The sequence below is a fragment of the Aquila chrysaetos genome, chromosome 14, assembly GCF_900496995.4.
Source record: "Aquila chrysaetos chrysaetos chromosome 14, bAquChr1.4, whole genome shotgun sequence".
Lineage (NCBI taxonomy): Eukaryota > Metazoa > Chordata > Aves > Accipitriformes > Accipitridae > Aquila > Aquila chrysaetos.
Genome location: NC_044017.1, coordinates 28,515,382 through 28,527,446, shown reverse-complemented (window position 1 = coordinate 28,527,446; position 12,065 = coordinate 28,515,382). Strand labels below are relative to the sequence as shown.

Genomic DNA, 12,065 nt, shown 5'->3' with positions numbered 1-12,065 from the left:
AATTGTCTAGCTGTGTGATCAAAAAACCGTGAAGCCTGGCTTCTGTTAAGTCACAGGAGTTTGGATCATGAACCAGGGGCAGAGTTGGGAGGAAGAACCACAGCCCTTGTTTTTTCAGCAACAGGGAAATACTAATTTGGCTCAAACCACCTTGTGAAGTCATCTTCTAAGAGGCTTGAAGGGTGTTAGCATGCACATTAAGGTAGTTAAGAAACTTACTTTTGCCATTCTGTGTCTGTGGATAGACAGATAGTTGGCGCTCCTTATAGTTTTTGTGAGCATCAAATTATATTAATTTCTACATTTATGTTATTTATATGACTATTAAAAGTTCCTTTGATTAGTCTTCGGTATGGATGGTCGATCTCTAGCCACACGGTATAACAGCGATGTAAAGCTGGAGTCCTCTGCCTCGCCTGCTGTTATTCCGAGTGAAGAATTGACTGCTCCATCACCTCAGCACCTGAAAGCAAGCAGGCGGGTTTGCTCCTTGTACGGCTCTCGCCAGGGAAGGAGCAAACAGCGGCTGCTCCCTCCTCCCCGCCTGCAGCACTGAGAACCCGGGGATACCACTGCTGGCTTTTAAATTGTATGTAGCAGCGTAAACCAGCCCTGCTCAATGGCTGTGGCTGAGCTGGATCGTGGCGGGTTACCTTTGTTTCCATTCAAACAACGCCAGAACTGGTGACAGCTGCTTTGGCAGTGCTGTGTGCCTATATTTAGGGTGACATCCTTATCGTGGTCTTCGTTATGCTGGTAGATGGTATGGAAAGTTCCCATCCAGATAAAACTTACAACCAGAAGCGATCAAGTCGGCACTGCCAGGCCAAGCGCGAGCGTGCCTGCAGACCATGGGCTGCCCTCGGTTCTGTCTCCTCCTCAGCTGGCCAGACATTCCCTAGGGATGCTGTTTGGCTCCCGGGGCTGAGATGCTCTGGGGCTGAGCTCTTGAGCCTGCAAGCTGCACAACAAAAGTGTCAGCGGTTTGCTGCCCCTTCTCACTTTATGGCTTCCCAAGCCAGGACCTTAGTCCATACTCACTACCTCCCCTTTTCTCTTCACGCTGTCCTCTTCCCCAGCTCTGCATTTCTCATTTCTTAAGCCTGTTTGGAGATGTCAGCCAGAAGGTGCAGATCCTTAACTGTCTGAATGTCTGTGCAAGATGTGGGGTGAAGGGGGTCCTGTAGACAACAGGGTGAGTTGCTGTGTGGGTCAGGGGTTCCCAACACCCGTCTGCTTTATTCTGTCTTAGCCTGAGCCTCTGACACTTGGGGCATGGTAGGACTAAGGTCAAGGAAAAATCCAGAAGGTAAGGAGGCTTCTCCTGAGCTCGATGCGCTGCCTGTAAATCACAGCTGAGTGGAGGAGGTAGGGCTGATGTGTGAATGTATGCACTTGTCTTTGACCTCTCCTAATAATAGGATTGCTGAAGCTGTAAACATTTGGGGTGAAACTGGGGATTTTTTGCTTGGTTGGTTTTTTAATCGTGTGATTGTTTAGTGCTAGTGAGCCGGGCACTTTGTTGTTACTGTGGTATTTTGATTTTTTTCTTCTTTAAAGTATAGAAATTCTGGCATAAACCTGTTGCTTTTATGCGAAGAAGAGATGTTGCAAGGTCATTGTGTTGTGTTTTATGGTGCATTTTTGCTTGCTCTGTCAGTCAGTCTGTCTGGTTTTTTTCTTTATTTGTTTTTTTGTGACTGCCCCACCCCAAATTCCTCAAAGCTAAACAGGGAGAGAGGGTGTGAAGCTGACTCATGACCAGACTGAGAAAGTAACTGAGGTTCATTGGTGTCCTAGGGAGGGGAATACTAATGCAGCCCTTTGTACGGCTTTGATAGATGCAGGTGAATTCCCCAGCGTAGCTTCAAATTTGTGTTAATGGATGAGGCAGCCTGGCCTGTGCATTTCCATCCAACAAAGAGTAATTTCTAAAAGAACGTGCTAAACAGTTCTACAGGTTTACGGTACCAGGTGCTGGAACTAACATCTAACTTGTTAGGCATGCTACAATTATTTTGAAAAAAATCCTTTTTTTTTTTTCAAAGGTAAGGTAAGGTACTCCTCCAGTCAAACCAATATCATCTTCTTGGACAGTTGTTATTTTGCAAAATGATATTTCATTGGATTTTTTTGGTGCATAGCTTCAGATGACCTTAATTATAAATTAATGCTCAAGAGCTTTGGATTTGTCTAATGACCACCCTCATGAGATTGCTGAGAGATTGTCTAGTAGTCAAAGTTTTTGAAAAGTTTGCCAGCCCTCTGTATTGTTTTTCATGTGTTACGTTTGCTTTCCACTGTGTTCCTGGAGCCTGCAGTGTTAGCCCTACCTGTAATACCCATGGATTTGAATGGTTTAGGATTCAGTTACACCTTCAGATCATATGCTCTGTAATGGAACCTGTGGAATATTTTCCTTTCTGTCCTCCAGGCTAAATAACAGGATATTTTTGGTGAACATCTCTTAATTATGGAATTCACTTCTTTTGGTCCACCATAAGAAGAAATTAGGTTTGCTTTTTTTAAAGGATACTGTCTGGAATATTGTTTGTGGTAGTGATACTTCTTAGGGTTCATGAGTATTGTGTTTTACTGCATGTGCTTGATCAGCAAAGAGAGGGGTTAGAAAGATGAGGCAGAAACAAAGGGTTTGTGTTGGTTTTGTTATTTTTTAAATACATACAATCTGAAAAATGTACTGAATAAATTAAATAAATAAATATTTCAGTGTGCGTTTTTTCCCCAGCTAACCTGTTACTACTCATCTAGTAGAAGACAGTGTTTACCACTTTTTTTTTTTCTAGAAATGAAATAGGAATAAATACCATGTTAAGCTTTAAGTCCAGTTTGTATCTTGTTAAGAATTAATTTTTCTCTCTTGCTTTTAGTCGAAGCATCTTGTCATAATGGAGATGAAACAATGGAAACAATCGAGGCTGCTGAAGCACTTCTCAATATGGACTCCCCTGGTCCTATGTTGGATGAAAAAAGAATAAGTAAGTTTTTTATGAAAGCAAATCCAGTCTGTATTTGCCTTGTTTATTTGTGAAAGAAGGAGGGATTCAGTGCAGCATGGTTGCATGGAATTGGTAAGATTATTTTGCTTCCAGGTAGCCTTTACGTACATAGTTTGGATATCAGAAATACAGTGCTGTATGCAATGAAGGATTTCATTGCCATGCCAGAGTTGAACAGGCAAGGAAAGAATCGAAAATGACAGAGGGAAGGTATGAGTGAAGTCGGGTAGTTTAGATTGCAGTGTTTTGTTTGGCTGATAGAGGATTAGTCTGTTTATGTTGCCAAGATAAAAGAATATACACTTACATCTGCAGATTGCTTTAAATGTGAATAAAAATGCGTGATCACCAAATAATTGCGCTTTTTGAGGGAGTGGGTTTTATCATTATATTGTTCTATTTTAATAGTGCTTCTGCTTCTGTAAAACGTTGTTGGCGCATATATTCCATTATGAGCTAGTCTTCTCTCCCATGAAGGCCTTAAGTGTCATAGTTTTATTTTATTCTGTGTTTAAATTTTTGCTGTAAAAAAATAGCTTTTCAAAGTCCTTGTGGTTGTGTGAAAATACTCCTCTTGTCCCTTTTCCTTAAGCAACTATGTTTGGCGCAACTGAAGATGATGATATGGTGGCTCCTATTACACACGTGTCAGTCACGCTTGATGGGATCCCTGAGGTGGTGGAAGTTCACCAAGCGCCAGACCCTTACGCTGAATCACCAGAGACTCCAGAATTTGAACAACCAAAGAAGAAAAAAGGTAAGATGCTACTGGAGAACAGCGGCGTGGAGTAGGAGAGCACTGGGTGGCATGCTCGCCTTCCCTGTGGGTGTCTGGAACCATTCTGGGTGTCAGCCCAAAATAACTGAGTGGGCTCAGCTAGACATACAGAGAAAGCGTTCTTTTACTGGGTAGTGTGAGCACAAATACTGGTGCTTAGATACTAATGGTGTTGGAGAAGTAGCAATGATGGCTTATCCCATGGGAAACGTGAATCTCTGCTTGTTCCTATTTATAATTTCTTCCTCAGAGCAGAACTGCAATACAAGCTATAGAGCTTTTGTAACTGTGAATCCTGAAGTACTTTAATTAGCTCTTATTTAGCTTCAACTTAAGATACTTGATCTGTTCAGAATATGGGATGAGAATGAGGAGGGTTTTTTAGCTTTTCTTAAATTTGAATGGTTTAATTTTACATTTTTTTAAATAGCTGCATGCTATAGTAAGTGTTAGTCCCATTTGCGGTAGGTAACATTTACACAGTGTCCACTGAGTGATGTCCCATTAGATTCAGTGCTGTGCCAGAGTAATGAAGTGGTGTTAGACCTTCTGCTCCTGTTTTCCCACCCTGATTGAGTGTGGACCCCACCAGAGGTCCTGAAGCTGATGTCTGCGGTGGAAAAGAGTCATGCAGTGCAGGCAGATGTGAGGTGCTGTGGCAACAAACTTAAAAAAAGGAAAAATAAACCAAGAGAGTTACATTTCTGGAACTAATCCTAGGGCTGACTCAGAGCATGAGTACTTTGACAGGTTCCCCTGTGCAATAAAAGCCTTCCAGAACAGGGCTCCTGCTACCCAGCCATACTCCTGCTGAATGAGAGTGCATTTTTGCTGCTACTTTTGCTGCTACTTCCAAATGTTGGGAGTCATTATGTGTGAGAGAGAGCACATCGGCCTCTGGAGATCTTGGGGAAGCCTCCTGAGCCCTGTGTGTGTCACAGGGTCTGGTAGGGATGGGTGTGGGTCGGGAAGTCTCTGATTCCTGTAAGAAAGCTGAACTGAAACTGCTGTGGAGGAGAGCTTTGCCAGCAGCTGCCCGGCGAGTGCTGCTGGGGAAATTACCGTGCTGTGTGCACTACTGTGAGATAAGCAACTATAAGAGGATTTTAAACTGTTTTTTTGGTTTTGTTCTTTTCTTTTCTTCTTCTTTTTAATGTTGGCTGCTATGTGGGTCAAAACAAGGGGCTGCTGTCTGCCAGACATTGAACTTCTTTGGCTTGATGCTTTCATACCCTCTTTTGTGTTGTGCTTCTGCTTACTCCCACTCCTTCCTCCTCCCTAGCTGTAGGTTAGAAAACCAGTTGCTTCACAGCAAACGTGTTTGGTTTTGACAGTTACATCAGATAGAACAAATACTAGAAAAGATGCATCAGCTTAGTGTTAACACTAACTACTAGTTTTCAATGAAGTTGAGACTTCGTGAAGTAGATGGTATGGTCTGAGTGATGTTGAAGTATTACTTCAAAATGTCAAGGGATTTGTAAGGCATTGGTGTACAACAATTGCTGCAAAATCGTATAAATTTTGTAGTGCACTTTAGGATGACGTGCAGTGTGTGGGTGGGGTTCTTTTGGGTTTGTGTTGTTTTTTTTTAAAGTGCAAACTGTTTCCCTTACTTTGGTCAGTTTTGTGGCACGGCAAAGGACTGCGGTCATTTTGTCTTATTCACACCGCTCATGATTTTATAGACTTCTAGCATATATAACCCATAAGCTACATTTACAGGGTTGCATTGTGCAGAGCATTGCCAGCTAACTGAGCCAGAATGGCACTGCCACGTGGAGCTCCTCCAAGGAAATGTTCTGCAGAAGTGATTTCACTTCCTTTCCTTGTGGGCCTTACTGCTGCAGTAGGAGAGCTGTATCCAGCCATCTGCTCAACTCCAAACTCATGATCAGCATGATGTTTGTACTCGTGAATGTCTGAGCACTGAGCTGTCGAACTACGGATCAGAAAGACAGGAAAAACAAAGGGATGTCAGAGAAAGAAACTTGGAAATTTGCTGTACTAATACCTTCACTCCCCTTCTTGCTATGGGAGGTATCTGGCAACAGGTGGTCACATAAGTTATATAGACGTTATATTTTAGATATATACTGTTTATTATGTTTTTACATACTTTTTTTTTTTAAACAAAACCCACTGAAAACAGTGCAAGAAAATGTATTGAACTTTCTCTGGTGTGGTGTAAAATATTTAATCAGGATGAGCATCTCGCTGTCTAAATATCACATTAATGTGTAACATAAATTTCTAACTTGAAGTGTTTTTGCAACCATGGAAATAGGAAAGTGGAAACACCAATTATAAAGTCAATTGGCTATACAAAATTACGGTAGTTCCCCATAAGGCTTAGCTCTTTCACATTCTTCATTCTTCCTCTTTGTAAAATTCTCTCCTAAAAAGGAATTTAGTGATGTGCTCTGAAAGGTAACAAATTCATGCTCTATTGAACCAAAGGAGGAAGCGTGCTAATGCTTAATGTGCTTTCAGAAAATATCTTCTTTTAAACAAAGGAAACATATCTTGTATGTCTCTGTTAACTGTCTTTTTGATGGTATCAGTCAGTGCCTGGAGATTATAGCTCACAGTATAGTCTAAAACCATCAGCTTAAGTATCTCTAGCCCAGATACAGAGCAGTAACTTCAATACCTTTCTGTAAACAAGTTTCACATTCTTCACTGATTTCTAATTTTGTATGGGTTTCTGATAGAGGATTGCCCAAATAGAATGTCCTGAAGTAGTCTAGGCTGAAGTAAGAAAGCCTAGAATTGCTGTAGCAGTAGTATTCATATTTAGTAGCCTAGGTTATCTCTAATCAGATGTGCATAAATGGTATGTGATCGCAGTAGTTCAGTCATGACCTAATTGAGCCCTCATCCACTTCATTTTCTTCTAAGACCTGATCTCATTTGGACACAAGGTAATTAATGATATCAAAATCACACTCCCCACTCCTTAATTTACACTTGTACAAGAGGGGAAACAAGATGAGCACCCAACAGAGTCTTCCTATGACACAGCTCTAAGGGGAGAAAAGCACTTAGTCAAAGTTACCCTGAGGGACTTCTTGCGCAGTAGAAGCTGATCTAGACAAGAGTAACTTCATCTAGACATTTTAGGGAAAACAGACATTCCTGCAGCCAGTAATGGTGAGTGGAACAAAGCTGCTAAAAAACGTACTCCAGTATTTCTTTATCCTTTTATATGCTGATATATTAAAAAACCAGTATTGTAGAATTTCCTCCCTCCCATCTCCATTCAAATCAAGGAAGACATTACTGGCCAAGACGATGGCTGAACTTTGTGTCCCATCCCCAGTCATGAATCCTGTCTGAATGGAAGCAAGAAAATTAGAGGATTCCAGGCATTACTAAAGTTTCCTCACTGTAGCACTCTCAATTAGCTATCCCTCCTCCCCCATGACCTATCAAAAAAAGAGAAAGAAAAAGGTGCAAAAGGTGGACTTAGCAAGACTGCTAATGTCAAAAGGTGAGTGCTCAAGCCAGTGTTTCTTACGACTTCTTTATAGGTACTGGGAAGCGTAGAACAAAGCAGACGGTGCAGGCGGGCACTGAGCTGTTTTTTTCAGAGCTAGTGAAAAACCCTCACTCATACTCTGCAGCAGAGCCGTTTCCTTACTAAAACAGCCCGTAAAAACAAAACCAAAAGTGGAACGTCATAGTCTATGGGATTGCACAGGCCTGTTAGTCTTGCCTCCTTAGAACATAAACTCTTTGGAAATGCAATAAATAGAGAAAAAGAAAAATACTTTCATTTAGATCTTTAATTATGACAATATGTTATTTGGACTAGAAGTATGTTTCTCTGGGTCTTATGTCTGCTTGGTCTATTCTGCCTCTCAAAAGAGCAAAGGTAGTACATGAATAATTTAGGTATTGTCAGTGTACTAAGCGGTCGCTGCAAAACCTGATAAGAGAAATTTTTATTTCATAACAAAGTTATGAAGGTTTCTGATTAATTACATTACCTGTAAAAGCTGCCATTGCAGGGAGTGAGAACTAATAAAGGAATAAGTTCAAGGTTTTATATTGAAAAATACTTCAGCATGGCTTGTATTTCTTTACTCCACTTATGTTTAGGTAGTTGATTTCTCAACATTTTCAAACGAATGCTCTTCGTTCTTGTCATCAGTTGTAACTAACTACTTCCTTTCAGTCTTCCTCACTGGGTAGAGCCACCGTGCTTATGACTAAAACCTGGTGTTTTTTCAGAGCCTGTTACTGGTTCTACTGGTCTTAACAAACAAACAAGTGACTTTCCTTTACCTGTAGCCACTGTTGAGAAAGGTGTAAAAGACAATAGGACTGAAAAATGTTTTCTTCACATGTCCACGACATGTGTGAACAAGATAGCGCTCTGTATTTTATCTAGCTTTTCCTGTTTAAACTCTTGCTTACAGTTAATAGCTCATTCTTCTCATCTCATCTGTTTTAAGTGCTCTTAAGAGTACCTAAAAAGCCACAGAAATTTCCAAGGTACGTGGACTTTGGAAAAGTGATCATAATCTTAACTAGAAGTACCCTAAGAGCATAGGGGGTCCAGTCCTGCTGTAGAAATTGAAAAAGTTCAGCATAGAACTGAGCTCCTAACTTAGTACAAATTGAATCCTCTCTGAATTGGGGAAACAAATCTCTTCCCTTTTTAGGTCCTTGGTCTTTTTTATTTCCCTTTTTTTTAAGCTACTGTTGACTTACTGGTGGTTTATTTCAGGGAAGAAGCCGAAACCGTCTCGTCCCGAGTCCCCTACTACAACTCCAAACATATCTGTGAAAAAGAAAAACAAAGATGGAAAGGGTAAGTCAGTTGTCACTGAAGTTTTTAAAAGAACATTGTTTCTGAGGGACCTGTGAAAAGAGAAAGTTCACTAGTTCTCTTGTGATGTAAAACCAGGTCTTCTGCTCAGGGGTGGTTAACATCTCATCTGAAGGCAAAAAAAAAATTATCGCACAAGATATCTTGGTGAAATACCCAGTTCCTAGGGAGAATAACGTATTTGTCACTTAGTTGCAAGGGTTCTTAGAAACAATTCAACCCCCTGCAGAGGCTGCTGCGTTTTGAATGAAGTCTTGGGGAGCGCTTTGCATTGTATTAGTGTTTCGTGGGCTGTGGTTATTTTGACAGATGATCTTTGAAAACGTTTTCCATCTGTGTGTGTCTTAATTCTGCATGAGGAGCTAATCAAAGCTGCCACTTGGCAGCAGGAAGTACCAAGCCCTGAATTTTGAGGGAAGTCATAACGCAGCTTGAAGACTTGGGCAGAAAACTTGGGGTTTTGTTACTTCTTTCATTGCTCCTGTGTTTAAAAGGAAAAAAGAAAATAAATACCACATAACTGATACAATAAATCATATCCTCCAGACTGAACTGTTCAGTAGTGCCCGTCACTTTTGTCAACAATTCTGTTGCTTTGCTGTTGGGTCCGGCACCCACACCCGTGCCCAGGCTGGCGTTTGAGTGTCAGCCTGCTGCTGCGGCCCCCACCGAGTTCTGCTGCGCTGGAGAGCTGGGAGCTGGAAACGAGCCTCCCCTCCGTCACCCCAAGTGCCTGCACGCACGCCTGGGGACTGATGTGCTTGCGTGTGTGCAGTACTTGCCCGGACAGAAGCCCAGCCAAATGGGGAAGGTGGTGGCATAAGAATGTCAGACTCTCTTGAAATCAGAAAAATTGCTACACTGACAAATGAGTATTTTTTTTTTTCTTTGGAAGAGGTATTTTCTGCAATAACTGGGAAAAAAAATGTGTTAGCAAGCAATAAATATTTAACAGGTTAATGCCAGCAATTTTGAGTATGCATTGTTGCTTTTTCTAAAAATTAAAACCTGATTTTTAAGTGAAAATGAAAAAGAAGTATCAGAGGAACCTCCAAGTTGTGCTCCAATAAAATAATAGAAAATATCCAAGCAGCTAGCCACAAAATTAAAAGGAGAAAGAGTCTAATGCTTCTGTCAATAATAGCAAGGATACACCATATTTCACATTTGTCCATTGTTACAAAATTGCGAATTCAGAAAGAATTAAAAAGGAGTGTGTTCCCTGAAACCACTGCCTGTTACGAAAAAAGCTACAACAAAACCATTTGTTTTGCATTTTGAGGAACATAGAATTGAAGTAAGAGGGATAATAATATAACTGGCCATGGCAAGGAAGCAGCTAGAAAATTGTGAGAGTTGCCTGTGTCTCAGTATCCACAGTGTTCCCCTACGGGGAACATGTATGCTAAAATACCAAGCCCTCCATATAATTATTTGATGCGATGCATTGAGAAAACTGTGCTTTCTTTGTATTTCTTCTTGGGCTGTGACTCAGAGGAGGTTAAAAATTCTGCCTGTGAGTAAAGCAGACGTGGTTTTTGCAGACAGTCCTCTTCACAGTGATTTTCGGTGGCTAAGCAGTGACAAATTTTCAGATTGCCCTGATGCAGCTGAGCATTTTTAGTCTAGACTAGAACAAAAGTACCCTGGATTAGATGGTGAGTGGCTGGGAATGCTTTCACTCCTGGCTGACACTGTGTCATGCCTAAGCAGTTTTAACCTTTGCCTTCAGGGTATCGGAAGGCAAACAGGCTGGCGTTTTATGTGAGCTGGGAGACATTTATTGCAGAGGCAGTGTTTTTTTCTCTAGGGATGCTCACTTTTCAAGTTTCCACCTGCTGAAGGAGCTGCTAACGTTTTGTACTGCCAGTGCTGATGACTTTGCTGAATATTTGCAAAATATAGATTATAATACAGTAGTATGGGAGTTTTAATTTGTAAGACACCTCCTCTTGTTGAAAAAAGTTTAGACTGGTGGTTATTAAAGTTGAAAAAACTGCCGGCTTAAATTGAAGCTAAGAAAAGGGATCCTGTCACATTCTGATGCACTGGGCGTAATTTTTTGTGAAACTTAAGAAATCTGCACATGCTGTCCTTCCTGTGTTTTTGCACGGCTACTTGTGGGAGGTGATACTTTCATACAAGAAATTTTTTCTTCCTTTCTCAAACTAACAACATATCACTAAGAAGCTTATGTGCAGCTTCAAGTGTCCAAAAGAACATCAGACCCCAAAAGCCTTAAAAAAAAAAAAACAGGGAAAAGGGTCTCATTAGTTATATGAGTTTAGACTCCTTAAATGTGCTTTTGGAAAAAAAGAGTATACAAATTTTGTAGTAGTTTTAAGTATTCACAATCTGTGATTTTAATACTCTTTCTTTATATGTGGTAAACACCGAACAGGTGTGATGGATTTCCATATATAAGTGTTTGTGCCTGCTTGTTTGTAAAATGAAATTTGAATGTTGTCTATCAGCAAGTGCAAGCGCTCACTGGATTTAAAAAAAAAAAAAAAAACCTCTTTCTGAACTTTATTCTTTAAGGTTTGCCTGCCTCAGCATATGCCACTGACTGCCCCATATAAATCTAATTGTTAAAAGTAAGGATTTTGTTTAGCCTTTTAAAGGATTGTAACACTCGCCTCAATTCAGCAAAGTATTTAAGCAAGGGCTTAATTTCCAGCATTTTCAGAGGATGGACCTGAACATGTTCCTATTTGAGGTAAAGCAATAGTGACTGCTTCTGTAACTGGATTAGGCAGGAGGGAAGTGTACTCATAGGTGACTAATGCTGAGTTTGGTGGTTGGAATGGCGTGGCTGTGGGTTGACTGGTACCTGACGCTGTAGGTTACAGACAATAGCTAGGGTGTTTGGGCACCTAGATTGCAGTAACTAACAAGAATCGCTTCCCGTGCCCTTCCATCACTATTTCCTAGTCTTGATGATATATTATAGTGTATTCATAAAGATACCAGCCTCTTAATTTTTAGATTATTTACATCATTAATAAAATACGGTTAACTAATATTTTTTTCTTTTTTTCCTGTGTCCTGAAATACTTTTATTTTAGGAAATACAATTTATCTCTGGGAGTTCTTACTAGCACTGCTCCAGGACAAAGCTACATGCCCTAAATACATCAAATGGACTCAAAGAGAGAAGGGCATTTTCAAACTGGTAGATTCCAAGGCTGTGTCCAGGTTGTGGGGAAAACACAAAAACAAACCTGACATGAATTATGAAACAATGGGTAGAGCTCTCAGGTATGTGCATTTTTAATAATAGACTGTTTATGTTGCCTTAGTGTTTGCATGTGTTAAATGCCTCATCTAATTTGTATAACAACAGAAGAGAGTTTGTATTCTATCAATTTGTGAAATGAAGATGTTATTTCAGCAAAATAAATAAGCTAATGTCATGCTTTAACCCCAA

At 40.5% G+C, this 12,065-nt stretch overlaps 1 protein-coding gene across 3 annotated transcripts in view; it reads left to right on the top strand.

Annotated features, from left to right (window-relative positions):
* Positions 1 to 12,065, top strand: part of ELF1 (E74 like ETS transcription factor 1) — a 92,524-nt gene that overhangs the window by 65,743 nt on the left and 14,716 nt on the right. For all 3 annotated transcript variants that reach the window (XM_041128654.1, XM_041128655.1, XM_041128653.1), the window contains 4 exons: positions 2,892 to 2,999; positions 3,613 to 3,777; positions 8,534 to 8,617; positions 11,704 to 11,896. In XM_041128654.1, coding sequence (XP_040984588.1) covers positions 2,892 to 2,999; positions 3,613 to 3,777; positions 8,534 to 8,617; positions 11,704 to 11,896 — 550 coding nt within the window. The remainder of the gene's footprint in view (positions 1 to 2,891; positions 3,000 to 3,612; positions 3,778 to 8,533; positions 8,618 to 11,703; positions 11,897 to 12,065) is intronic.